General features: G+C 35.4%; 6 protein-coding genes across 8 annotated transcripts; 2 read left to right on the top strand and 4 right to left on the bottom strand.

Moving 5' to 3' along the window:
- The first annotated feature begins 9108 nt into the window (after window positions 1-9108).
- LOC110691860 (26S proteasome non-ATPase regulatory subunit 11 homolog) lies at window positions 9109-14739 on the top strand. The gene is made up of 2 exons (XM_021868827.1): window positions 9109-9260; window positions 13151-14739. The coding sequence occupies exon 2, from the start codon at window positions 13182-13184 to the stop codon at window positions 14445-14447; it is 1266 nt and encodes a 421-aa protein (XP_021724519.1). The 5' UTR covers window positions 9109-9260; window positions 13151-13181; the 3' UTR covers window positions 14448-14739.
- Window positions 14740-15243: 504 nt separating this feature from the next.
- LOC110691861 (N-acetyltransferase 9-like protein) lies at window positions 15244-20978 on the bottom strand. 3 transcript variants are annotated; one of them, XM_021868829.1, is made up of 8 exons: window positions 20728-20978; window positions 18558-18629; window positions 18382-18469; window positions 17037-17169; window positions 16876-16914; window positions 16387-16444; window positions 15997-16068; window positions 15244-15909 (listed from the first exon to the last, which is right to left on the bottom strand). In XM_021868829.1, the coding sequence occupies exons 1-7, from the start codon at window positions 20900-20902 to the stop codon at window positions 16034-16036; spliced, it is 600 nt and encodes a 199-aa protein (XP_021724521.1). In that variant the 5' UTR covers window positions 20903-20978; the 3' UTR covers window positions 15244-15909; window positions 15997-16033. The 3 variants fall into 3 exon arrangements, with proteins under 3 accessions (XP_021724521.1, XP_021724520.1, XP_021724522.1); XM_021868828.1 differs by having other exon boundaries at window positions 15244-16068; XM_021868830.1 differs by having other exon boundaries at window positions 15244-16444; window positions 20728-20977.
- On the top strand, window positions 15367-15930 carry LOC110692026 (cytochrome b561 and DOMON domain-containing protein At5g47530-like). Its single transcript, XM_021869018.1, has one exon. The coding sequence runs from the start codon at window positions 15367-15369 to the stop codon at window positions 15928-15930; it is 564 nt and encodes a 187-aa protein (XP_021724710.1).
- Window positions 20979-22928: 1950 nt separating the features above from the next.
- LOC110692025 (zinc finger MYM-type protein 1-like) lies at window positions 22929-24542 on the bottom strand. The gene has a single exon (XM_021869017.1). The coding sequence runs from the start codon at window positions 24540-24542 to the stop codon at window positions 22929-22931; it is 1614 nt and encodes a 537-aa protein (XP_021724709.1).
- LOC110692024 (zinc finger MYM-type protein 1-like) lies at window positions 24539-25396 on the bottom strand. Its single transcript, XM_021869016.1, has one exon. It carries the CDS (start codon window positions 25394-25396, stop codon window positions 24539-24541), a length of 858 nt encoding a protein of 285 aa, XP_021724708.1.
- A 613-nt stretch (window positions 25397-26009) lies between these two features.
- Window positions 26010-26564, bottom strand: LOC110692022. The gene has a single exon (XM_021869015.1). The coding sequence runs from the start codon at window positions 26562-26564 to the stop codon at window positions 26010-26012; it is 555 nt and encodes a 184-aa protein (XP_021724707.1).
- Window positions 26565-26765: the final 201 nt, after the last annotated feature.

The following is a 26765-nucleotide window of genomic DNA, read 5'->3' as shown; positions in this document are numbered from 1 at the left end:
CGCACCGCCTTGGCGCCGTTTGGTAAGTGGAGTTAGTTTTGTGATGTTTTTTTTATTTTTTTTTCTTTTCCGGATCTCTAACCCTCACCACCGCCGTTTCCGCGGCCACCACCGATCACCGCTGCTACCAAAGCAAGGTTTTGCCGCTCCTGATGCTGTCGGTGGTTAGTGTTGTTGTTGTTGTTGTTTTCTATTTTTTTTTAATTTTTTTAATCAAACCGGTGAAACCCTAACTGTAGAAGTTCTTCGCAGCCACCATCGACGCCACCTCCACCGAGCTTGTCGTGCATCCACCACCGAGGTTATATCTACTCATAATGAGTTCCTTTTCCCCTTTTGTTTCAAGTTAATATAATTTTGGTATAATAATAAACCCTTTTATATTTTTTTTGTCTTTAATTTTTGTGTAGGATTTGTACAATTAGTTGGTTTAATTGTCACATTACAAACCCTAATACAATGCCTGTTAGATTATTTAGGGTATTTTAATATAATGTAGTTTAATTTACTTTAGTTTTATGTAATGTATGTTAGTTTAGTTTAATATTATGATATGTTAGTTTGGTTTGGTTTAGTTTATGATGTATGTTAGATTACTTTAGTTTAATATAATGTAGTTTAGTTTTGTTTAGTTTTGTATAATGTATGTTATTTTGGTTTAATATTATGAAATTTTAGTTTTGTTTGGTTTTGTTTGATTTGGTTTATTTGAATATTATGATATTATGATATGTTAATTTTGTTTAGATTAATTATGATATATTTGTTTAATATAATGTATGTTAGTTTAGTTTATATATTTTTAAATAAATCATTTTCATAATCATATGCCTAGATACCCGTTCAAGGCATACACATTTGCTAGTTATTGTAAAATCAAAATATGACTTGGTCTTATATTAAATCTTTACTGTTTGTATAAAATTTTATTACATTGCACTATACTTGTCATTTATAATATCATGCCATGTTACTAACATCTATTTTAGGTGGTCATGGCGGGGGGTAGAGATGGAGGATCGTCGAGGAAAGCAAAGGGGAAAGGGAAAGATCCCGCTGTTGTCATCGACGACCATGATGAAGATATGGAGGATGTGGAGGCACATGATTTGGGTGCCACTCTGGAGCCCCCTTCCACCCATGCACAGGATCAGACACAGGAGGATTCAGAGCTGTCAGTATTAGACCCTACTACGCTCTGGTACATACGTACATTTAATGAATTGGACTTATATTCTTATTTTCGAAAATTTAACCTATTTATTACTTCTAACAAATTCTATATTACTTTTTGTTGATGATCATCTAACATTGTTGTTTCTCGTTTATTGTAAATTTGATGATAACAAGATGAGGAGTGCGATCTTCAGTACGCTTACCAGATACTATCGAGACCCTTGGAGGAACTATGGAGAGGTAGATGAAGCAACGAAACAACACTGGTGGAACTTGTTCAGTGTATGCTATTTTTAACTTAGTTAATACATGTTTTATTAAATGTATTGATTGAGTTGAGTTTATAACTTTTAAAGTTTATCATTCGCAAGAAACAATTCACATGGGCACCTCAATTGAACGAGCATATGTGAAGGTCACTTTTCAAAGGAGGTTTGCAACTCGCCTACGTGACATGTTCTACACAATCACACACAAGATGAATGGCGCCAAGCCAGGCTTGCTCAATGAGGAAGTCCACAAAAAATGATGGACATTGTTGCCATAGATTCGACGTATAAGAAGAGGTCGACCCAAAATAGGAAGAACAGAAGGGGCAGTTCGATGGAAAATGTGGTCGAATTAACCCACTATTAGGGTTCTATGTCAGCTGTCCAACATGCAAAAATAGGCAAGTAAAATAGAATGCATTTGTGTATTCCAATGAAATGGCAGTGTGACATTTATAATGATGATTTTCTGCATGTATAATCAAAGGCGGCGAAGAATAAAGGCCAGCTACCAACAACTCCTGAGCTTTTTCTGAAGACGCACTTCAAGGATGTGCCTGAGAAAGGAACAGTGCCAATCAACACCACAGCGAAACAAATTGCGGTAACAACTTCAATATAACTTAGATTCCAAACTTATTTGCTAAGAAACATTGAAAATGGGCAAAGTATAAGTCACCTATGCCATATTTGGTTGTATTTTGTTGAAAATGGTTCCCAAAACTTAGTTACTTTGGTTTTTTTTGTCATTTCAAGCCCTATACACCTAAAACTACCTATCATTGATATGTTATGAGAAAGAAAGAGTTCATTTGCTAACAAACATTGAAAATGGGCAAAGTAGAAGTCACCTAAGCCATATTTGGTTCTATTTTGTTGAAAATGGTTCTCAAAACTTAGTTACTTTGGTTTTTTTGTCATTTCAAGCACTATACACCTAAAACTACCTATCATGGACATGTTATGAGAAAGAAAGAGTTCATTTGCTAAGAAACATTGAAAATGGGCAAAGTATAAGTTAGCTAGGCCATATTTGGTTCTATTTTGATGAAAATGGTTCCCAAAACTTAGTTACTTTGGTTTTTTTTGTCATTTCAAGCCCTATACACCTAAAACTACCTATCATGGACATGTTATGAGAAAGAAAGAGTTCATTTGCTTAGAAGCATTGAAAATGGGCAAAGTATAAGTCAGCTAGGCCATATTTGATTCTATTTTGATGAAAATGGTTCCTAAAACTTAGTTTTTTTTTTTTTTTTTTTTTTTTTTTTGTCATTTCAAGACCTATACACCTAAAACTACCTATTATTGACATGTTATGAGAAAGAAAGAACTCATTTTCTAAGAAACATTGAAAATGGGCAAAGTATAAGTCACCTCGGCCATATTTGGTTCTATTTTGATGAAAATGCTTCCTTAAACTTAGTAAGTTGCTCTTTTTCATATGTATATCTTGTAGGAGGTTGAAGAGGCAAGCACTCAAGGGATTTAGAAGAGTCCGAATGAGTTGTACTGGGAGACCGTAGGTGGTCGTGACAAGAAGGGTCGTGTGAAGGGACTTGGCCGAAGTGCAGAGCTGTACTATGGCAGCCAGATGGGTTGAGTTTCCACGTCTTCACAACAGTACACGCCTTCCATTGTTACTCAGATGCAGGATCATATAGAGCATAGGGTGCAGGCTCTTCGCTGTGAAATCCGAAGTGAATTGGAAGTCGAGATGGAAGTCCGACTTGAAGCAATGGAGAGGAAAAACCAGGAGAAGTGGGAGGAGTTTATGAGTCGTCTCCCAAGAAACACATGTTCCACCATTCAACCTCAGCCTCGAGACCCCAAGGACGACCCGGGTAGTGGCGAAGCAGGGCAGGGTACTCCGGCTATAGCTTAGCTTTAGTTTGTGTAGTATGTACATGTACTTAATTTGCATACAATGTATATATTATTTTATATATATATTTTTGTAATTAAATCATTAATTTAATTTTATCGTGAATTAGGTGCAGGAGGTATAGGTTTCGATTGGGGGAATTTAAAAAAAAATCAATAAATTTGTTAAATTAGCAGGTGAAATTCCGACGGAATTTTTGATGGAAAATCCGTCGGAAACTCCTTTTGTTGCGACGGAAAACTTATCCGTCGGAATATTGCGACAAATTTTCTGATGGAAAATTCCGTCGTAAAGTCTGTATTTTCCGAGGGAAATAAAATTCGTCGAAAATTTGCGATGGAAAAATGCATCATAAATTTCCGACGGAATAAAATTCCCTCGCAACATACAGAAATTCCGTCGGAAAAGTAATGGTTTACAACGGAATATTCCGTCGGAAGAGGGTACATAACGACGAATTCAGTCCGTCGGAATGTTGCGACAGATTCCCAATTTAAGTCAAACCAAGCTCATATAGATGTATTTCCGTCGGAAATCGTCTTTTCGACGGAAATTCTATCGGAAAAGTGCAAATTTCCTACAAAATCTTTTGCGACAGACCATTCCGACGAAATTTCAAGTGATTCCGACGGAATTTTTTCGTCGAAAAACGGCCTATTTCTAGTAGTACATAATGGTTGACCACATATATTCTCTTTGTACTTTTATATTTGGGTAATTTATATCTCTAGGCCTCTAGCAGTCTAGCTATCAAGAGTCGTTGATTTAGGAATGATTGGTGTAATTATTCTTTTATTTTAATTATTAATTTCACTTGGTAAAAGTTAACAAGCGTCCTAGAGCATTAGATAAGAGAACTAAAAGTGGAAAAAGGTAAAATAAACATTATTAATTACACACGCTTGATTTTGACATGCATCCCAAATTAATACTATTTTAGGTTATATACTTCATATTTAGTTATCTAACGTCTCGATACGCTTGTTAGCAAAAGACTTTTCACTTTAACTCTTTACATGTAGCATTGAAGGCTTCATATATCATTTTCAAAATTGATCATTCTTTTGCCCCATTGCAAAAATATATCAAACTTTAAAATCTTTGGCCATAAAATACTCTCTTAATCTATAAGAGATAATATAGTCAAGAGGAATCTTGTTGGATTCGTCTCATTAGTCTCACTGTATATTTTATTAATATCCAATTTTTATAATTTTACATGTAGAAAAATAGAGATAAAATGATTTTAAGATACATCATGAATACCGCAAAAACTCAAATGGGGAAAAATATTAGGGGCAGAGGGACTTCGAGGGAGTAGACAATTAGCCTAATTTGGTATACAAATTAGGAAAATTTGTCAAAAATAATACAAATTTTGAGCGGTCCGTCAAAAACAAGTCAAATTTTTTATTATTTCTTAATAATACAAATTTTGGTGAGTATCCGCTTTAAACAAGTTATTTTACTTGCAACCTGAATGACTGGTTAAATTATTTTTTTCTTTTTCAAAAAATTTGTTTAACAATGTAATTAACTCTTAATAACAACTTTATTATGGTTGAACGATTAAAACTTTTTTTTTAAAAAAATTAACAATTAAAATATTTTATAAAATTTTCTTAAAAAAAAAAAGAGAACATCTCCTGATTCCTGCACCAGCCACCCACCACCGGCGCCCCCAAAACCCTCCCAGTCCCCCGGCGTCATCCACTTTCAGATCCCCCTCCCCGGTGCCGGGCTGAACCCCACCCCCGCGTGTCACCGTACCCCCTTCCTTCCTCCCCGGCAACCAACGAACACCCTTTCCAAAACCCTCCCTCCCCCGCAAAACAACCAAAAACCCATCCCCCACCCCCGAAAAACCCCAATCGAACCCCTAGCAGTGGTTGGGGAGGTCCAACTAGGGTATTTCGAGGGTGGGAGATGGGTTTTTGGTGGTTTTGCGGGGGAGGGAGGGTTTTGGGAAAGGGGGTTCGCTGGTTGCCGGGGAAGAGGGAAGGGGATGACACGCGGGGGAAGGGGGTCATTGCTGGCGCCGGGAGAGTGGGATCTGGGCGCGACCGGCGCTGGGGGGCTGCGCCGGTCGTGCCATAACTTGTTTAAAGCGGATAATCCCCGAAGTTTGTATTATTTAGAAATAATCAAAAGATTAACTTATTTTTGACGGACCGCTCAAAGTTTGTATTATTTTTACAATTTTTCCTACAAATGATAGATTTTGAGATTTTATTTTGCCACAAAGTCAAAGTATAGTAATGGTCCGAAAGAGAAATCAAAGAAAAGTAGCAAAAATGAAAGTTCGAAGTTAGCAATAAAGAAAGAGAAGAAAGTTAATTACTTGGTCATACCTCATACTCATACGGTGATTGCCTGTCAAATTGGCCTTTTGCCCATATGCACCAACTCGGCAACTCCCATATTCACATGGATTTGGTCCGACTTTCCTAATTATTTAAAATGATGAATTATCCTTCTTTGCTTCTTCTTGCATATATTAAGATAAATTAAATTAGCAAGAAACCAAAGTTTTCCGACAAATGGTGAATTATTCAATTTGTTGAAAAAACGTGAATGATTATTCTTCTCTATCGTTAGTTGTCTAATTTATTAAGGACAAAATTAGCATGTTTACAAATTCACAATTAGCTAGACTCAATAGAAGTTAATTACAGTTTATAATGTAGTTGGAGTTTACACCTAATTACTTCAATTTGCTTAATTGAGTATGCTCAGCTTCTTCATTTGATTCTTGCTTTCCTTGTGTCAAAGATAATAATACTATAATTATTGGATAAGTGTAAATGGTAAGTCATGTTCGAGTTTCTCCAAATAAGTTGTTAATGTGTAAGGGTAGAGTCCAATCAAATGCAAATTGTTATGCTTTTACATTATAAAAACACATGGAAAAGTAAAGGACCTAACAATGAAGAAATTGTCAAATTTTGAATTATAAGTGGACATAAAATAAATCTTTCGATCACTTAACATAATATTTGTATTCTCATGCAAGATAAATAACAAAAGCATGGGTTGTGCCACACTCACCTTTGTGTCTTTCAATATTTACATGTATCCATCTATACATTTCATGGCAATTTGATGATGAGATTAGTTACACTTTAAAATTACAATCAGCTTCATCGTCAAGATTAGAATTTCAGTTGTGGTTAGATGACCCCTGTTACTCACTCTCGTTTGGGGCATAGTATTCCACACAAACATTTATCAAATCCTTCTCAATATCTACTACTTGATCCGTGTGATTTTGACTTCATATCATTATAGTGGTTGATATATGATCACTATGATGTTCACCAAAATTGTTTTAGAGATGGGTTTTATATATGATCTTTATTCTTAATTAAGGTATACAATAAATTTGTATGTCCAAACTAATTAAAGACCATATAAATATATCAAAAATTTAAGTAATTGAATTGGTTTACATTGTTATTAATTCAATTAAGGAGCATGTTCTATTCACTTTATTTTCACTTATTTCAGGTGTAAAAAGTTCAGATAAGTTTAATTAATTTCAGTTCAGTTCAGGAAAAATAAATTCTGATAAGGATTATCCAAGTACAAATCATACTTCCTCCGTCCCATAATACTCGACACAGTTATCATTTTCGTCCATCCCAAAATACTTGACACGTTATTAAATATGGAATTGGACCACTAATAAAAAAATATTTTCCCATACTCTGTTTGGGACCACAAACCTCAAAACCCAATTAAATCCTACATTTTCTCTCTTCTCACTACTCCCACCTTCCCCACTTTTTGTTTTCTTACAATATAAAAATACAAAAGAGAATTCTTTATATAATAAACAAATGTTTTAAATGGACCCACTTGTATTTTTCTTAAACTACGTGTCCACCCCAACGTACCAAGTATTATAGGACGGAGGAAGTAACTAATTAAGTTTTTATAAGGTCTAATAAGTTCAGATAAGATAAAATAAATTCATATAAGTAAAAGTCATATGAATACATAAAACACACCTTTGATTGATCATATGTTAAAAGAAAGAGTATGTTCAAAGTTATTTCTCCATGACCCATCTTAACCCATGGTTACTAATCTTTTTGGGAGCAAACATTGTCGATGAATCGATGATGCATGTACAATTTTTATAACCGCTTTTCCTTTGATAAATGAATTTATGCATCCTTCGTAAACCTGCTATCTGCGCTATATATTGGTAAAATTGATAGCTATATTCATCCTTTTCTCTTAAGATTGGAACAAACTAGCAACCTTGATGTCCTTTGGTTCAATGTTTGTTTTAGACGAGATTGCTTAAACTAACGTATACAACTCATAATTGAATTAGGATCCTCAACATTCATTCCAGAAAGAGGTGACCACATTCTCTTCTCTGGTTTTTCTAATGTTTTGTGATCTCTTCCTCTATGGATTATTAGTGGAAAATTAGTTATTGACATTCCAAAGATAGTATTGGTAGAATCTAAGACTGGAATTGAGAGAGTTGGCTACATACTCGTACAACCTGAGAAGATTCTTAGTTGTTACATAAGGGTTGAGTAATGATCTTGTCATCGAAAAATAGACAGTTTATTAAAAATTGGAGTACAATCCAAGATTCCATGTACAATCACTCCAAAATTCCAAGTAGTATTAATTTACTAAATAAAGAATTCCTTACTGAATGAAAGATTCAAATAATTACTAAAATTACTAATGTTATGATACTTCCTTACGTCACAGAATAATTAAGTTAATCTGGGACGAAGGGAGTGTTATCGATTAGAGACCACAATGCAGAAGAAATGCCGCCATGTGTACAGTGTACATACGCCACGAATATAAAAAAAAGTGTGGGAAGTTGACCTGCTCAGCGGTTCGGTAGATGCAACCGATAGAGAAGTAAGATTTGGGCCCAAGTCCTTAATATTTTTTCCAATGTGTTTAAACTTCCGTAGATTGAATTGTTGAATGAATCATATGCTTTTCGCTTTTCACCGGCTTCCTGCGTGTTTTATTGTGTTCCCACTTTTGAGTTCTTGTGTAATTTTCTTAAAAAACAATTCAATTAGGATAGGAGAGAGGATTACTCTACTAAATTAACGCATCAAACTCACCTTGTATCGATTAAAGTTATATTAGTTGGACTTATTGTGAGCCCAAGTGAAGGATAAGTGAATTACTCCGTATAATTTATTCCATGAAGCTATAATCTTAAGTCATGACACTAAATTTTTATCATTAGGTTATTAAAAAAATTTACTCTACTAATGTTTTTTTTTTTTTTTTTGACAAATACTAATGTTTATATGCTAGTTGATACTTGAATTCAAAACATTACTTACAAAATCATTGGCTTCTAGCTAATTTGTACCACAATAGTTAAGGACTAGTTTGATAATTACACATTGATAGACGATTAGTTTTTCTTTTGGTGTAGACAATGATGTAGGCAAGATCTGATCACAAGTTTTAGGTACAATCCCAATACTTTAACCAAATATATTATTATTTTCTTATAATACTCCGTATCATTTTCCATCATAATTTTTAAATTGCAGCTCATCTTTTGCCCGACCCAAAACTTCACCAATGCTAATAATGATTGAATCGAATTTTGATCGAGTCGAGCTCAAGTAGCCAGAGGAGCCTCGAGACATGCCAACAAGCACAACCCCTCAATCGGGTTTAATTTTGGGCATTGTATTGAAAAAAAAAAAAAAAAAAAACTCCCCTTTAGAGCCCAATCAAAGTCCACTAAAGCCCAATAATAGTACTTCACTACTTTCATCTACAGTTGAACATAGAGAGAAAAAACTCAGAAGTTGCTCCTTCAGCAAGAAAACTTGACAAAACCCACAACAACAGGAGAGAGAAAAGCGGCACACGCACTGTCGACGAACAACTCTAATTCACTTAGATTTCCCCAAATTCAGGTATTTCATTTTTATTCAATTCACTCTTTCATTTCAATTTCTACTGAATTTTCAAATTTAGCGCATCTTTGTAATCTTAATTTACCCATTAGATCTACTTCTTGTTCAATTTTATTTTCCAGAAATTGTAAATTAATTGCATGATCTTTTGGGTTTAAGCTGTAATTGAATTAATGTTGAATGTTCATTTGTGAAATTTAGCCAAATTTAGTCAAATTTGCTTTCAATTTTTATATTATTTTTCCTAGATTTTGTTTTATTAGGTATGAAAATATGAAATTGTATTTGTTTGAATTGTTTATTGAACTTATTGAATGTTGGAGTATTATCTGTCGTTTTCGATTATTTTTTTTAGTAGTTTGATTAAATTTCGCCTCAAAAAACATGGTCACACTTTTATCTTTGGTATTGATTGTTTTATGAGTATCATTTGTTTTAAAGAGGAGGAATTAAGCTGTTTAGGAGCTTGCAAATGTCTCAGTTAAAAGGGGAGGGGAGTCATGGATGAAGTTTCGGCCATCTTGTTAATCTTCTAATACTCTTCAGATAAATGACCTAAATTTTTACTAGTATTTAGGTTATTGGGTATTCTGAAATCGACAAGTCTAGGTGTATGAGTTCTGAAAAGGGTATGATACAAAAGATGGGTCTGATGATGGATGGTAATCTTTAGGTTTTTATAACTTTGGATTAGGATCAATCGGTGGAGAGCTTAAAAGCTCAGATTATGTTTACGAAGTATTTGATTGTAAAAAGGGGTTTATACTTGTTGATGTTGTATTGCTAATTTGATGTCAAATGCACTTTCCATTTGAAGCTATCATCAACATCTTCATTCCACATTTCCATCACTTTTCACTTATCTTTCATTTGGATAACAAATAAGGAAGAAAGGGAATTGGAGGGGAGAGAAATGGAGGGATTTAATTGTAAGGAAGTAATCTCTCCAACAATGGAGGGATTTGGAAGGGAACTCATCTTACTTCCTTCCCCTTCACCTCCCCCCCCCCCCCCTCCTTTTCTTTTCCATTTCTTTATCCAAACACATCATTAGGGACCATTGGTATGAGTGTCATATACGAGAATGATTTGACATGGCGCTCAAACTTAGGACATGGAGAATTTGTAGTTAAATTGGGTACTTTTGTTGGACACGATATTTCCAAAGTGACACATTTATCAATGCATTAGTTTGTGACCATTAATATTTGTAATAAGTATAATTGTTAGTATTTGAAAAATATATAGTTAGACTAATACAATACTTGTAACATATTACACAATAACATTTGACTTTATATATTCGTATGAAAATGTGGTTAGAGTTATTGTATAAATAGTGCCAAAGTCAAAATTGTGCGAACTTGTGATTATTTAGAATATGAATAAAATATTGATTTAAGTTTTACCAAGAATTATCTAATTATAGATCTTCAAACTAACGTTTTCAGAAATTAAGGCCCCCAAACCCAATAATATACTAGTAACTTAGTTTGGTGTTAACCCAATTATGCCTTTCTACATACATGCATACAAATACCACTGTGATTTTGTAGCCTAAAGCAGCTCCTGTGACGCTTTTAAGTACCACTTCAACCAATTTCAATCAGATAAATTGTTCTCCCCTCTTTTCAGTCTTATTAACCTTTCTTTCATCTTTGCTAGGGGTTCATAGTTGCGTCATTGCATGAATTATCTATTTGTAACGGTAAGTATTGGGTATGGGTTTTCTACCCTGTAAATCATGAAACATTACTTTGAGAACAACCTTTATAACAGTGTATTAGACATACAAATTTATAACTGCTGATGTTTCTTAAACTGCTACAACTTTATTTTGGAAGTGTAGCATGATTAGTTTGCAGTTGGAGATTATCCTTGTCTTCCACTAAAACTGGTAGCTCTTGGCTTTCCGGAATTATAGAAAACTGTTAGATATGAAATGGCTGAAATACATTTGAAATGTCCCAAAATATGCCATCGCGGCATCTCAAACATATCTGTTGTCAAAACATTTGAATAAGAGTTTGTTGAATCGAAATTATGGGTTTTGGCCGAGATCTTCAAATGTCTACCCAAAACGGCTCAAAATTTAAATGGGCTAGGTTTAAATTGAAGATTTCAACTCACAAATAACTTGTCTAGGAATTAAAAAAAAAAAAATAAATAAATAAAAATAAATAAAACTTGCCTAAGAAGTGCCTAACCCATTTAACTAATTGGATCAGGTTCAATTGAACCAACCCAAACTCAACCTGTTGAACTCACCTTAGTGATATGACTTGTGAGTTGTGACCCAACCTATATTGGCTTTGATTTTAAATTTAGGGCTAAGCCAAATCTCTTATTTTGCATTAAAAAAAAAATAAAAAATAAAAAATAAAAAATAAAAAAAAAATCCTTATTGTACAAGTATACCCTAATGGCTAAGCCTGAGGGTACTTAACTGAGTCATTTTTCCGCTCTTGTGCTGTTAGCTCTCCATTCTCTCTCCCCCCTAGTTTCAATTTCTAGATCTTAAGATTGGTCAAGTGAAATAGCTCTGAATCGCTACCAATTATCTTAAATTTCACTGTAAGTTCTTAAATTTCTTGTAGTTTTTGTCCCAAATCACTACTGTTTTTGGGTGTGGATTATGATTGATTTGTTTGTATAATTCGTTTGAATTGCATGCATTTACCTTGTGAGGCTGAGTATTGATTTTTTCGTTCATTTCTTCTATTAGATCTTGTATATTTGTTCATTTCTTGAGATCTGAATCAAGAATTCATGATTGAAATTATTGCTGTCTGATTGTGAGTTGTATGGTTTTGCCGGTTGATTTCCACATATTTGCTGTCTGTATGTGAGTTGTATGGTTCTGTTATTCCGTCAATTTGGTGAGTAATTGCTTTAATCCCTTTTAAACCCTAATTTCTTTAAAGAAACCCAGATTGTGATTTCCCAGGAACCAATTCAACGATTCCATCCTTCTCTGTCCTCTAAACAGCATGGAAATTATTGGCTTTTATTGATGATTTGAAGGATGAACGAACACTTCATATCTTTCATGGGATGTTAATAAAGAGTGGTTCCATTGTTGATTTAAATGTTGGGCACTATGTGTTGAGTCTTTATGCGAAATTTAAAAATTTGGGTTCTGCCTAGAACCTGTTTGACGAAATGTGTGAGAGAAATTTTCGTACTTTGACGGTTTTAATTTCGGGTTTTGCTCCAATCGGGTTGTTTTGAGTTGGGTTGGATTATTTTTCTCGAATGCTGGTGGAGGGTGTTTGTCCAAATGGGTTTACATTGTCAAGTGTTGTTCTTCTATAGGTTTGTTAAAGGCAATTCATGACTTTTCTTCTTAACTGGATTGAGCTTTTTCAATTTACTGCCTAACAGGCTATGGTTTCTGTGCTATTGGGGGATTCCAGGATTAAAACTTTTATTTTATTTCTTTTTGATACACAAGCTTTTGAAGATGCCCATAGCAGCTTTGAATTCATGATGATGATGGAGCAGGATGGGAGGAGGGGGGGGGTGTTTGCTTGCCTGTCTTTTTCATGATCCTATGATGTTACTTATTATTCTATGTTCCACAACTTAGGCTTTGGAAAGTTTTTTCAGTGTGTAATCAGTTATTGACCTCCTTGCCAACCATTTTTTCTCTATCTTCTGTTGTTATTTTGTTGCTTTTTTTAATTGATTATTATTTCCTATTTGTTGTTTTTTGTAATGTAGTGCAGAATTAGTTTTCTTTGCTCGCCCATTTGAAGTTCCACTATGTATTGTGCATAACCCAGCCTCTTTCTTTCCTGGTGTTTTGTGTGTGTGTATGTGTGAACTGTATACAACTAAACATACTGCTAATAACTTAACGCTAATATTGCTTTATTTTGTCTTCACAGGACTTTATTTTATCACCAAAACTAAACAACAATGGCCAATTTTCTGCCTGCAACCACAGAATCCCTTGAACAGGCTCTGGAAGCGAATAGTGCTGCAGAGTCTATTACAATTCTGCAGCGAGTGCTTGCAGATCCTTCTTCTTCACCTGATGCTTTGCGCATAAAGGAACAGGCAATCACAAAGCTCACTGATTATCTTAGGCAAGAAAACAAGGCTGAAGATCTTCGGATTCTTTTGACTCAGTTGAGGTCCTACTTTTCCATGATTCCCAAAGCTAAAACTGCGAAAATTGTGCGAGGAATCATTGACACAGTGGCTAAAATACCTAACTCAACTGAACTCCAGATCTCCCTTTGCAAAGATATGGTACAGTGGACTCGTGACGAGAAACGAACTTTCCTTCGCCAACGGGTTGAGGCCAGACTCGCTGCTTTGTTGATGGAGATCAAGGAGTACTCTGAAGCGTTGTCTCTCCTTTCAGGTCTGATAAAGGAGGTCAGAAGATTAGATGATAAACTTCTCTTAGTGGACATTGAGTTACTGGAGAGCAAGCTTCATTTCTCTTTGAGAAACCTACCCAAAGCCAAGGCTGCCCTTACTGCAGCTAGAACAGCAGCCAATGCCATATACGTGCCTCCAGCTCAGCAGGGGACAATAGACCTGCAGAGTGGGATACTCCATGCCGAGGAGAAAGACTATAAAACTGCCTACAGCTACTTCTTTGAAGCTTTTGAGGCCTTTAATGCTCTTGAGGATCCCAGAGCAGTATACAGTCTGAAATACATGCTTTTGTGCAAAGTCATGGTGAATCAAGCTGATGATGTTGCTGGAATTATATCTTCCAAAGCAGGCTTGCAGTACTTGGGCCCTGATCTTGATGCGATGAAAGCTATTGCTGATGCTTATTCAAAGCGTTCTCTGAAACTCTTTGAGGCTTCATTGGTAAACTTTAAGGATCAACTGCAAGAAGATCCTATTGTTCACAGGCATCTATCATCTCTTTATGACACTCTGTTGGAGCAGAATCTTTGCAGACTGATCGAGCCATTTTCAAGGGTGGAGATTGCCCACATTGCCGAATTGATCGAACTCCCCCTTGATCATGTGGAGAGGAAATTATCTCAGATGATTTTGGACAAGAAATTTGCAGGGACTCTTGATCAGGGTGCAGGATGCCTTATTATCTTTGATGATCCCAAGACTGAGGCTATTTATGAAGCTACGCTGGATACCATTTCCAATGTTGCAAAGGTTGTCGACAGCCTTTTTGTCAGATCTGCTAAGATTATGGCGTAAGGGTATAAGCATTGGGGTCTCAAAATGCTCCTGATGTGGTTTGATGAAAGCTATTCGGAGTTATAGTCTGCCATTGTCTTGGAAAACGAAAATTTGTAGAAACTGTTTTTGATATTTCTGTGTTTGCATATCGTCTCAGATCTAGCTTGAAATAGATATTTACCAGTCGATGTCTAATTTTGTCAACGGCATTTGAAGAATTGCTTTTGTTTTATACAAGGGCAATAAATATTTGTAGGTGATGCTGCTTGACGTTTGCTTTCTATTTGAATTGCTATTATTTCAGGTGTTACATCTGGTATGCTGATATGCATATAGGCTTTTCATAACTGGTTTCAATTCTTGTTTTACAGGAGAATTATGGCTTCTATGTTACATTTGTCATTTCAACTCAAAAGTAACAGTTTTGGAATAAAAACACATAAGATTGATAAAATACGAGTTGATCTCGGGAAATGGTCTAAACTACCCCTATTCCCTCGTTAACAGGTCCATCTTACTTAATAACATAGAAAACCAAACAAAACTTAATTTGAAATTGTCCTCTGAATTTTGCAAGGAAAGACAATGATAAAGACATGATAAACAACAAATATTGGAGCATGCACCCAAGACTGAGATTTTCCAAACTCGATTACCATTTCATGTTTATTATCCCGTGCTTAAACTATGACACATTAAAATTGAAGCAGCCAACTACTTCAATTTTAAATTCTTCATAATATTTATCACAGCTTTGAAATATATAAAATGCTTACCACCTTAACACGAAAAAGATAACCTTGTATTCGAATTCTTAAACCAAGAAATCCTTTATAGAATAGCATTTTGCCATTTTCTAAACATCAGTAAAAACATTAGATTTTTCATACTTTCCCATCAGAAAATTCAAAAAAACATCAGTAAAGAAGTAGCTCTCATGGCCATCACAAGAACCATCCTGATAGTCTGTACCATTGCTTCTTTGTCTCTCGTGTCTTCGGCACAAACTTGTAAAAACTACAAATTTTCCGACCAGAGGGATTTTCAGTCATGCGCTGACCTTCCAGTTCTAGAAGCCTATCTCCATTGGAACTACAATTCCACGGCAGAAACAATTCACATCGTATACAGAGCAAGCCAGACACCTAGAGGATGGATTGCATGGGGGATTAACCCAACTGGAAGCGGTATGGTTGGAACACAAGCACTGGTTGCCTTCCAGGATCTGAAAGGCAATATGAAATCCTATACTAGTCAAATCAGAAGCTACAACCCTAGCATGAAACCTGAACCTCTTAGTTTCCCGGTCTCAGAGCTTTCGGCAGAGTACTCGAACGATGAGATGATCATCTCTGCTCTTCTTGGCCCGCTAAGCAACGGAACAACTTTTAACATCGCCTGGCAAGCTGGGAATGCAGTGTCAAATGATATTCCCCAGTCTCATCCACATTTTGGACCATATGTTAGGTCATCTGGAACACTGAATTTCCTGTCAGTATAGATCAAACCTCGAGGCAGTAGCCCTAATATAGGATTTTTTTTCAAGCAAATAAATACTGTAACATACCCTTAGTAGAAGAATTACTATAAGCACTCCTTGTAATTCACACATAGCATATCCTATTCATCACCAAAAACACTAGTACAATAAAAAAATAAAAAATCAATAAAAAGGTTCAAATATGTAAAGTGTAAAAGCTATTTATTCCTCATTTAATTTCCTTGTTATCTGGCTGGATTTTTTAGCTACACTAATAGATAAATTAATTCATATAGTTTCCACAAATGTTTGAGAAATTGCTCTGACTCCTCACTGTGTCTTAAAAATAAATCATCTCTTTCTTGTCATTGAATTATTGTCTTCATGACCAAGAGAGATAAAATTAGCAATTTCCCTGCCATTTAGAAGAATGTATCCAATCAAGCGATGAAGGCTAAGAATGAGTGACCATATTACCAACGCTTTGCAGCAACTCATCTCTCTTGGGTTTCGTTACTGGCAACTCCAATGTCCACTGCAAAGTCACAAAAGAAGTGAGTACCAGTTTGCACAAATGATATTGTGAAGTAAACAATTTACATCATAATGGATACTAGTTGCCAGATTTGGTGAAACTTCTATAGTTCTGTAGTGAAAAGCAACCAAAAAAAATCAAGATCTGCACAACTCCAGCCAGATCATCAATTCCCCTCGGGAATGATTTTACAATCCTGAGGATACAGTGACGACTGCTACAGTTTCGGTTACCAACCCAACGTTCCAACTTACAGCAATTGATTGACTGCCATCTTATGTAATATATCGACCAGATTTAGAAGAAAGAAAACAGAAAGTAGAAAAGTCTAAATCCAAACAACCCTATTCAATATCCACCAAGACAAGTAATAAACAATGTAAAAATTAGTTAATTATGAACAAAGATCTAAAAGTTCCTCCTGAGCTCACCTCCTTAAAAGCTTCACTGAACGAGGAGTCTTGAAAACCCTGGTGTCAAAGAAGAGATCAACCAAGTAAGAGAAACAAAAAGAAAAAAATAAAAAAAAATGAAAAAGTTGTGTGAAGGAGTAATTAAAAAAGATACGCAAGTGGCAGTAAGAGGGGCTAACCAATTTGCGGAACAGAAGAAGTGATGCTTGATTCGACTCTCCGATTTTGGCACGAAACGTATGGATCCCAACATTCTCAACAGCAAAAGCCATCATCATCATGACTGCTTCCTTTCCTAGTCCTTTGCCACGACTATGCTACCAAGAGAGATTACATAGCTTAAGATATATTTGTTGTGAATTTCTCTAGTTAATAAAATAAAACATTTGCAGTACTTAAGTGATTTCTACTTTCTAGCCCATGGTTACGCTTTTTTTAAAAAAAATACTACAATAGTATTACTCGGCAGAGCCATTTTGTTTTACTTCTTGACTATCATAGGTAATTTACAGTTTTGCATTATTTTAGTGTCGAGTGAAACCTGACAGAGATGTCATCGCTCTCAATAATACAAACTGCAATTAAAAATACAAGTCTGTAGCTGCATAGTCATATCCAACAATCCAAGGTAGCACGGCGATCAAACACTCCCAATCTATATGCCAATATACATACTGCAATTAAAATGCAAGTCTATAATGCACAGTCATATCCAAAGCAACATGTAGACAACAGAACGCTCTCAATCTATACGCACATATACGTATTATGAGGTAAAGCAAGAAAGCAACTCAATTTATTCTAGACATAGCATACTAGTCAGAAGTATTGTGATTAGTTCTACTAGGGAGATAATTACCACAATTTCAAGCAAATGGATATACTGAAGAACCCCAGGTGGGTACAAACATAACATTGAGACAGTTTTCATGTATTAAGTAACAAAAACATCATTTACTTGCACAAGATAGCCACATCAGAATACGTTCCACTTGATCATTTCAAGTATAGACATTTGGGTTCAGATATAATCAGTCTTGTATGGAAAAACAGGCAACCTGGGTATCAATTATAAGGCTTCCCAATTTTAGAGATCTATGAAAAACCACTTAAAACCTTCACTTATTCTTGTTTTATACTTCAACGATTACCTTTCTTATGAAGAAATCATCATCCTGGAACTACCTTAAATTTTATAGTTACTCGCACTGTCTTAAGGAATTCATTCACCTTTCAATTAGGGTTTCTCATATATATTCTTTTCAAAGGTGTATAACCTATTTCTAACATTGAATTACCAAAAACAAGTGATGCAAATCATGCAATAAATACACTTAATATCTATTTAGAAGACTAAGAATTGATATACATGCACAAGCCTCAACTTTTTTGGACATCATGTCACAAATAACAGTCTTAAAAAAACATCTATATACTGCTATTAAATGACATTCAACTTTTTGCAGGGGTCAACCAGGAATTTCCAAATCTATCGAATGTATGAGTAAATAATTAAGGACACACCTTTTAGGCTCAGCAATCATTATCTCAATCTCCGCAAAAAGAGGGTCCTCAGGATCATTCATATATATATTAACATCACCTACCATAGCTGAAGATAAAGAAAGAAAAAAAAATACTCAGGATTCAGGAGCACCATAAAAATTCCAGTCATGAGAATAATTAGACATTAAATCTACCTTGAATATGGGGTTGGCCAAGTACAAATTCCCCCTCAATCATCTGCTTATCCAGAACAATGAAAGTGCGCTCTGAAAGATATCCAATTACCACAACTTACAAAAAATGAATCGAGTATTATGCAACAGAAATGCTTTCAAACATCACAGCACGACGAACCACACAAAAAACAACAGAATCTATCAATTAGAAAAGAACTACAATAATGTGGCTTCTTTCTCCTTTTCATATAATGTCAGCCAGGGCTCCTTATTAATTGACTCTTCAATCTAAACTTGCACATATTATCAGAATGTCAAAGCAGCTTAAGTACCAAAAATCCGAGATTCCTTTCTCTTGTACCCTCTTCTTTCACCCACACAACTTCTTCTCTGCTCCTATAACTCATTGAAATTCATAGATGGCCTGCATTTGAAGTATCCTTTTGTATTGTCTACTCAATATCTGTTGTATTGTCTGTCACAACATGCAGTGCTCATGCCTACCAATATAACCTCCATTTCTATTTACTTCTTCAATACCAATGATTTCCATCCAAGTTTGATCTCTATTATGTAGCCCCTCACATGTTTTCCCAGTGTTCCTTTCTTTGGGTCTAACCAAATCTGTATTTACCCTAAATCTTTCATTGTATATACACTATTCATAAGGGCTATTCTAGCTACTCAAAAGATACATATATTCCATAACCATTACTATGACTATTTGTTTATCTAGATTGGGTCATCTCCTATTGTCAGAAACATGCCATTGCATCTCTATTCCATCTCCATACTTCTCCTAGTATCTAAGTAGGATCTTGGACATCTACTAATACCCCACACTGCACGGAAGAGAAACAATTGTGCAAAATAGGTGAAATGAACCCCGATCTTTTTTCCGAGTCAACATTAAAACTCCCTCAACCTGTAAAAGATGGCAAAAAGATTCCTAAGTATGGGTAAAATGATAAAGTTTAATGTGAGGTCCAATAATATCTTAAGATTCAGTCTGAGAAGTGCACTCTAATTTGTTATTTTCTTTTTCAAAATATGAACATTCTTGACACCATGTGTATGCTTCATCTTCACACTAGAGAACCCTAATGCTACAAAGCTACATCCACTGGCCATTGCTTCTTGAACACATTATCCCTCTCAGATTATAGTCCATAATACAAATGACAAGACCATCGATTGAATATGATACGTAAGTTTTCCAATTAGTACACACCCGTACTTTGCATCTTATTGTTAAGTTTATCTGCATGTATTTGCTGAGCATCTAGAAGAATGGCCTATCATAATATGTAATATCATTTTAAAGGCTTAAATCAACAATTATGATGGCATATGAACATTGGGCACGACTCATTGGTGTCTCTAATTGCCTCTAAATCATCCATGGACGCTTTATGTTGGACAGTTTCTAGCCCTGTAGCAAAGACTGCCTAGACCAAGCATATTCTAGTTGAAATTTGGTTCTTCCCTCCAACACCTAGTCTTACTTTACTGTGATATATCAGAAGACAAGGAGCCATTCCTTTAACTCGATCATATAATAACTTAAAAAAGCAGTTTCCATGATCATCGGTTCATCGCAAACAAATTTCTCGACTATCATAATTTATGAAATGAATTACAGAAGATAGCCTATTAGTTTGCCAGTTCAGAAAAAGCTGACATTTTGACTAAACATTTAACATTTTGACACCACTTAACTTCATTTACTAAAACCAAAGCTATGGTCGTTCCTTCCCAAACTCATTCAAATTGAGGGGTTGTTGCAATATTCACAAGGATAATAAGATACAATTCCTCATTTTTCTTCTATTTCGTACTAGTACAACAACAATGAATCCTAAGGCACCTAATTAATTGAGCCATTTACTCATAAACTTGCAGATAACCTAAATTAAATCATTCATACATAAAACTCCAAGCATGACAACATCAACATCAATCCCACAAAACCTGAATTAAAATCTATCACATAAAATGCATCCACAAGTGAAAAATCTTACAAAATTTTAACAACCCATCATGTCCTATTCCAAGAAAATGCATCCAAGTATATAATTTTCAACAATTACACAAAATTAGCAAAACCCATCAAGTATTATGGAACATAAACCTGGAAAATTTGAGGAAACAGAAAAAAATTGAAAGAGGAAAGAGAGAGAAGAAGTACTGAGGGGGTCTTGGGACCAAGAGAGCTGCATTTCATACTCTTGATCAAGGGTAAGTGGCTCTGAGCCAGTAGCAAAGAGAAGGTGAGGATCTTGCATCCATTGATGGTAATTGGGAACATGTTCTTTCATGTATGGCACCAATATCACCTTTTCTCCTTCCAAGCTTACTCCCATTGTTGTATTTTCTTCTACTTTTACACTTCTGCTGCTCGGCAACGCAATTAATTGAAAAGTTGTGTCTATGGGTAAATTCAAGTCAAATATGCGAATATATCTCCACTTACAATCTAATCATTTTATTTTATTTTTTAAATGATAAAAGTAAAATAATAAAGTGGCACAAAAATCAATGCGTTAGACGAGATAAAATGGAATGATAATATCTAAGATTAAATGAGGCTCCCTCTTTGTCTATTATCCATTTCGTCCAAAATGGGCTAACTTTTTTTTTTGTCCGTATTTCCTCAGTTCCTTTATATTTGCCTGTTTGGGCTCGTGTTTTTATTTATAATTTTTAATTGGGTGGAGTTGATATGAGCGATGTTTCAAACAAACCTTATAATACCCATGCTTTTTTTGTGTAAGTGAAACAATAATCTACTCTGAAGAGATCGAGTGATATCTTTGAGTTTCGTTTTGGTTTATCCCTTCTAGTTTTGCCCAAATGTTATATTGAAAATATGATGGATTGCCACTTTACTTTCATTTTCTCTTTATTTAGTTCAATTTGGAGGGTCTTTATTTAGTTCACTTTACTTTTCATTTTCTCTTTATGCGATGTTTCCCTTCCAGTTTTGCCCAAATGTTAATGACTAATTGACATTTTTTAACCCAGTTTAGCTAGTCAAAAGGATTGTACCATGAAAGTCCTTCCACGAGTATACTATTAAGCAAGGTTTATTTCCTCTATGCGTCTCTTCATTTATACTGTGCCTGCACATCTCAATTACTCTCTCCATTTTTAAAAAAATTGTCCTATATCTCCAATCTTCACATTATTCGACAATAATAATAAAGAGAGCAAATGAAAAAACATACCAAAAGTGGTAAGGGAGGAAATCTCAAAATAATAATGTACCCTCTCTGTTTTTATTTAAGTGCCACAATTTGATCGTAATATGTCAATGTTGTACTTTGACTGATGATATCTTTAATCATCAATATGTACAAATTATAAAAATTGATATTTTAAAATTGTACATTAAAACAATTATACAAGTAATAATATGACTATATTTACTTTTATATATAAAGCACAAATATTGATTAAAGTGATGTATATAAATACTGCATAAGCAAAAATGTAACACTTAGATAAACAGAAGGATACGACTAATTTTAAAGGATGGATGACATATTGTTTACTTGATAACGAAGTACTTTATATAAGCACTCAAGCCCACTTTTAAGCCCATCAAGTGAGTAGGCTTATTCAACGTTGGCAATCAGTCCAATCGCCCAATTTGATATTCTACAAATCACAACTGGTAACTTTGTAGTCTATAGTAAAAACATATTAATTCCATTTAAATAAAATAAATGCAATTAGGGATTCCCTTACCTCCCCCTCTACTTTCAAGCGATGACCTGCGGAACTGACTTGGCTAAATCTATGAGAGGTGCCGGCTCAATAGGGTACTTCATCTTACCTTATAAAAAAAAAAAAAAAAATTCATACTCCGATAGACCTATATTGTCATATTAATACAGTAGTACATAAGATTAGAGTCCATTGAGTCATGATCCTTAATTTTTTTATTTTTATTTTTATTTTTTTTTTGAGAAAAACGGTTAGTGCACTAAATTATAGAAAGAGAGTCCAACTGTACATATGGAGAAATCTCATTCGGGGCAAAATTGTCCCAGAGTTGTTCATTACCATTCGGCACTAACCTAGCTAGATGGTAGGCAACAAAGTTTCCCTCCCGCTTTACATGAGACCAAATAACAGAAGAGAATTCATTACAAGCAAAGATAATATCCTCTAGAATACCATCGACAGCCGCCAGTGGCGGATCCAGGATTTTCAATTCGGGGGGACAAAATGCTTAACTTACAAATAGCTTAACAAAAAATAAAAACAAAAAAAAACTCAAACACACAAATTAGTTAATACTTAATATTAAAATTTCAAAATAAAAAACATACTTAGTCATACAATTCAAATGATGAAAAAAATTACATAAACATTACATTAAAATTACACTTTCATCCTTCGAGTCTTCATATTTTGGAAGCGATCAACAATTTTTTCATTGGAAACTCTTAGGAAGACATCCTTCTCAATAAAAGTGACCAAACAATCATTCATAAGTTGATCACCCATGCTATTTCGCAACTTATTTTTGACACATGTCATTGCGGAAAAGACTCTTTCAACACTTGCCGTGGCAACCGGAAGAATCAACATCAACTTGATAAGCAAATGAATAAGAGGAAAAGTCTTATGCTTATTAGTTTTAACAAGCATCATAGAAAGAGAGTTAAGGTCATTTAAACCTTGAAATCTATCATCATTTAGCATATTCTCCATGAATATATCAAGTTGACATTCAAGAGCCATCAAATCAAAGCTTGAAAATTCTTCGGGATAAAAAGAGGCAAGTTTAAGTACCTTATCTTTATCAAAGGATGAGAAGTTATCTTTAGGACTTAAACAAGCCATACATATTAGTATCTCCATATTCCTCTCATTAAATCGATCATCAAGTTCTTGAAGATGCAAATCAATCACTCTTACAAAAATTCCAACCCGAAAATGATGTTCATTTGTTGCTTCTTCAACAAAACGTCTTGATCTTCCTTGAGGAACATAAGGAGAATCCATAGTGGGAACAACAATACCATGTTTAGCACAAAATGAAGTTACCTTGTTTAAGAGAGTATCCCATCCTTGCTCCCTCATTTTTTGCAACACCAATTTTGTGTAAGTGACAAGTTCCATGGCATTTACAATATCTTGCTCCTTTCTTTGCAAAGCAACACACAAATCATTAGTGTAACCAAAAATAGTCAACATCAAGTGAGCAATAAAAACAAAGTCAAATGACTCTAATTGTCCTAAAACAATTTGAGCTTTGAACTTATCTTCCGATACACCATGCTTCCCAATGTGTACAAGTACCTTAACAATTGTAGGAAATAAGAGGATGATGTTTGAAATAGACTTGTAATAAGAACTCCAACGAGTATCCCCGGGCCTTTTCAAACCAAGTTCTTGATTTAAACCCGATCCACTCACAATATCCCCTGCATCCAATGCTCGAGCAACTTCTTGAGCTTGATCTTGTCGAATCATTTCTCTTCTCTTGCAAGAAACTCCAACCACATTCAATAAATTTGCAAGTATCTCAAAAAGCCAACCACAACTATCATTCTTTTTAGCAACGGCAACTAGTGTTAGTTGAAGTTGATGAGCAAAACAATGTACGTAGTAGGCACTTGGAGTATCATTCATAATCAAAGTCTTAAGACCATTTATTTCACCTTTCATGTTGCTAGCTCCATCGTACCCTTGCCCCCTTATCATAGATGGACTCAATGAATGTTCAACAAGTAAAGACATGATTGCATCTTTAAGAGTTAAAGCGGTAGTATTACCAACATGAACAATGCCTAAAAATCGCTCCATTACCTTTCCACTATCTCTATTAACAAAGCGCAAAACAAGAGCTAGTTGTTCTTTTTGGGACACATCACTTGACTCATCGGCTAATATGGCAAAGTAATCATCACCAACTTCTTCTATTATGCACCTAGTTGTTTCTTTGGCACAACAATTAATAATGTCCTTTTGAATAGAAGGGGAAATCATTTGACAATTTTAGGTGCTTTTTCAAGAGTATGTTGTCTTACTTCCTCAACCTTTTCTCCTAACCATTTCAAAAGCTCAAGGAAATTACCCCTATTATATGACTCCCCGCTTTCATCATGTCCACGAAATGCCAAACCTTGCCCCAAAAGAAACCTTAAACAAGTTAAAGATGCATTCAAGCGGATAAAATATTCACTTTTAATCACCTCACTTGCATTGACAAACACATTCAAGATTGATTTTTTTTTTCCATCTCTTAAATTCACATATTTCTCATAAGCAAGATTATGAGCACTGTTAATTCCACCAACATGCTTCTCAAATCTTTCCGGTTTATTCCATGCCCTAAACCCTCCATCAACAAATGCATCACCCCCCGAATAACTATCAACTTCATTCTTGAACAAGTAACATACAAAACAAAATGCAGCATCTTTTTCAATACTATACTCAAGCCAATCCCATTTCTTGAACCAATGAACACTAAAGCGACGTAAACCAGACACTTGTCTTTGAGGAAATTCATGAGTTTTTGGTTGGCAAGGTTTTTTAAGAATATAACCCCTCCTAACTGCATTTCGTTCATTTGCGGGGTAATCCATTATGTTTATTCTTTTTCCCGGATCATGAGGAAGAAGTTCAACATCGTATACCAAATTTTCCTCCAATGGTACATTACAAGTACTTGAACCACCCATTTCCATATCATCTTCTTGACTTTGAGGGGGGCTTAATGAAGGGGAGTTATTTGACTCATTTTCATGGAGTTTCTTTCTTTTAGACAAGAATTGTCGAAGATCGGGTTGTTTTCTAGTAGCCTTGGATTTGTTTGAATTAGGTGAATCATTTGACATTTCCTAATTACATTAAAAAATATATATCAATTATTCAATTTCGGAATTTCCACAATTCACATCATTGCATAAATGCATACTATAAAACCTAACATTAAAATTGCAATTAAAATTAAAATTCAACAAATATTGCAATTAAAATTAAAATAATTCAACAAAAATCTGGAAATTAGGGTTAACAATTGGTGAATTGGGGATTTCAAATTAACAAATTGGGAATTTCAAAATTCGAATTAGGGTTAGCAACTTAGCAAGACATACCATAAGTTTAGCAGCGACTCAGCGAGTGGTGAGGAACCCAGGGGCCAAGGCGGACAGGCGGTGGTCGGTGGAGCAGCGAGCCAGTGACGCCTGACGCACTCACGCACGCGCCTGCAGCGAAGACTGAAGATGGAGCACAGCCGCACAGGAGCAGCGACGCACCACGCACGCACGAAGCCTCGACGGTCGCCGGTTGGTGGAATGGTGGAGCAGCGACGCAGTGGACTAGTGGAGTAGTGGTAATGGCGAATTGGAGTAAAGATTGAAATGGAGCAGCGCTGTGCGATTTGTTTTGCTTTTTTTTTTTAATTTTTTTTTTTTAAATTGGGGGGACAGCTGTCCCCCATGTCACTTAATTGGGTCCGCCCCTGACAGCCGCTAGAGAAAAGGACCCCTTCTTAAGCTTAGAGACGAGCATTAGAGAGTTAACCTCCAGAATTATATTTCCCAAATTTTTCTCCGTTGCCTTCTTTATACCAAAGAGAGCTGCCTTGCATTCAGCCACCAATGGCTCCCAACGTGCTCTTGATCTGCTAACTGCCGAGAAGAGAACCCTCCCTCTGTCATCACGAGCTATAGCCCCTAAGCCCACCCAGCCATCTTCTGAAATTGCTACATCTACATTAACCTTCACTGAGCCGTGAGGAGGAGGCGTCCAAACTGGTCTACCCACTGGTTCACTTGGAGGAGAAGTACCTCCATAAATCTTCTCAGTGTACTCACCAAAATCAGCCACCAATCTACTGTGCCTGAGAAGAAGAGCCTCGTCCGAGTCCCATGCATTTTCGAAGACCCATTTATTTCGACGAAACCAAATAAACAATAAGAGAAATAGACTCCTTTGATATGTTTCTGTCGAGAGATTTTTAGCCCAATTGAGCAGCATTTCTCCAAAAGAATTCGGCATGGCCATATCAAGCACCTCCTGGCAGCCACATCTCACCCATAATTAACGAGCACTAGGGCAGAGCATCACAGCATGAACAGCCGTTTCATTGTTCGTTCCACAGCAGGGGCAACTTTGGTCTTCTATGAGGTGTTTGTGGTGAAGGAGGCTTCGGGTAGGCAGGGAGTTCAAGCTACACCTCCACAGGAAATGGCGGACCTT

This window comes from Chenopodium quinoa, unplaced genomic scaffold (assembly GCF_001683475.1).
Source record: "Chenopodium quinoa cultivar QQ74 unplaced genomic scaffold, ASM168347v1, whole genome shotgun sequence".
NCBI lineage: Eukaryota > Viridiplantae > Streptophyta > Magnoliopsida > Caryophyllales > Amaranthaceae > Chenopodium > Chenopodium quinoa.
Note: the sequence above shows the minus strand (reverse complement) of the source record. Positions and strands in the feature narration are given on the sequence as shown.

Bases quoted from the DNA above. Each gene is read 5' to 3' on its own strand.
- LOC110692022 (XM_021869015.1), bottom strand. From the start codon at position 26,564: ATGCCGAATTCTTTTGGAGAAATGCTGCTCAATTGGGCTAAAAATCTC.
- LOC110692025 (XM_021869017.1), bottom strand. From the start codon at position 24,542: ATGATTTCCCCTTCTATTCAAAAGGACATTATTAATTGTTGTGCCAAA.
- LOC110692026 (XM_021869018.1), top strand. From the start codon at position 15,367: ATGGCCATCACAAGAACCATCCTGATAGTCTGTACCATTGCTTCTTTG.
- LOC110691860 (XM_021868827.1), top strand. From the start codon at position 13,182: ATGGCCAATTTTCTGCCTGCAACCACAGAATCCCTTGAACAGGCTCTG.
- LOC110692024 (XM_021869016.1), bottom strand. From the start codon at position 25,396: ATGTCAAATGATTCACCTAATTCAAACAAATCCAAGGCTACTAGAAAA.
- LOC110691861 (XM_021868828.1), bottom strand. From the start codon at position 20,902: ATGGGAGTAAGCTTGGAAGGAGAAAAGGTGATATTGGTGCCATACATG. The intron at 18,630-20,727 runs GTACTTCTTCTC...GATATCTTTCAG, and splicing joins TTGGTCCCAAGACCCCCTCA to AGCGCACTTTCATTGTTCTG. The intron at 16,915-17,036 runs GTTAGCCCCTCT...CTTTGACACCAG, and splicing joins TTCTTCTGTTCCGCAAATTG to GGTTTTCAAGACTCCTCGTT.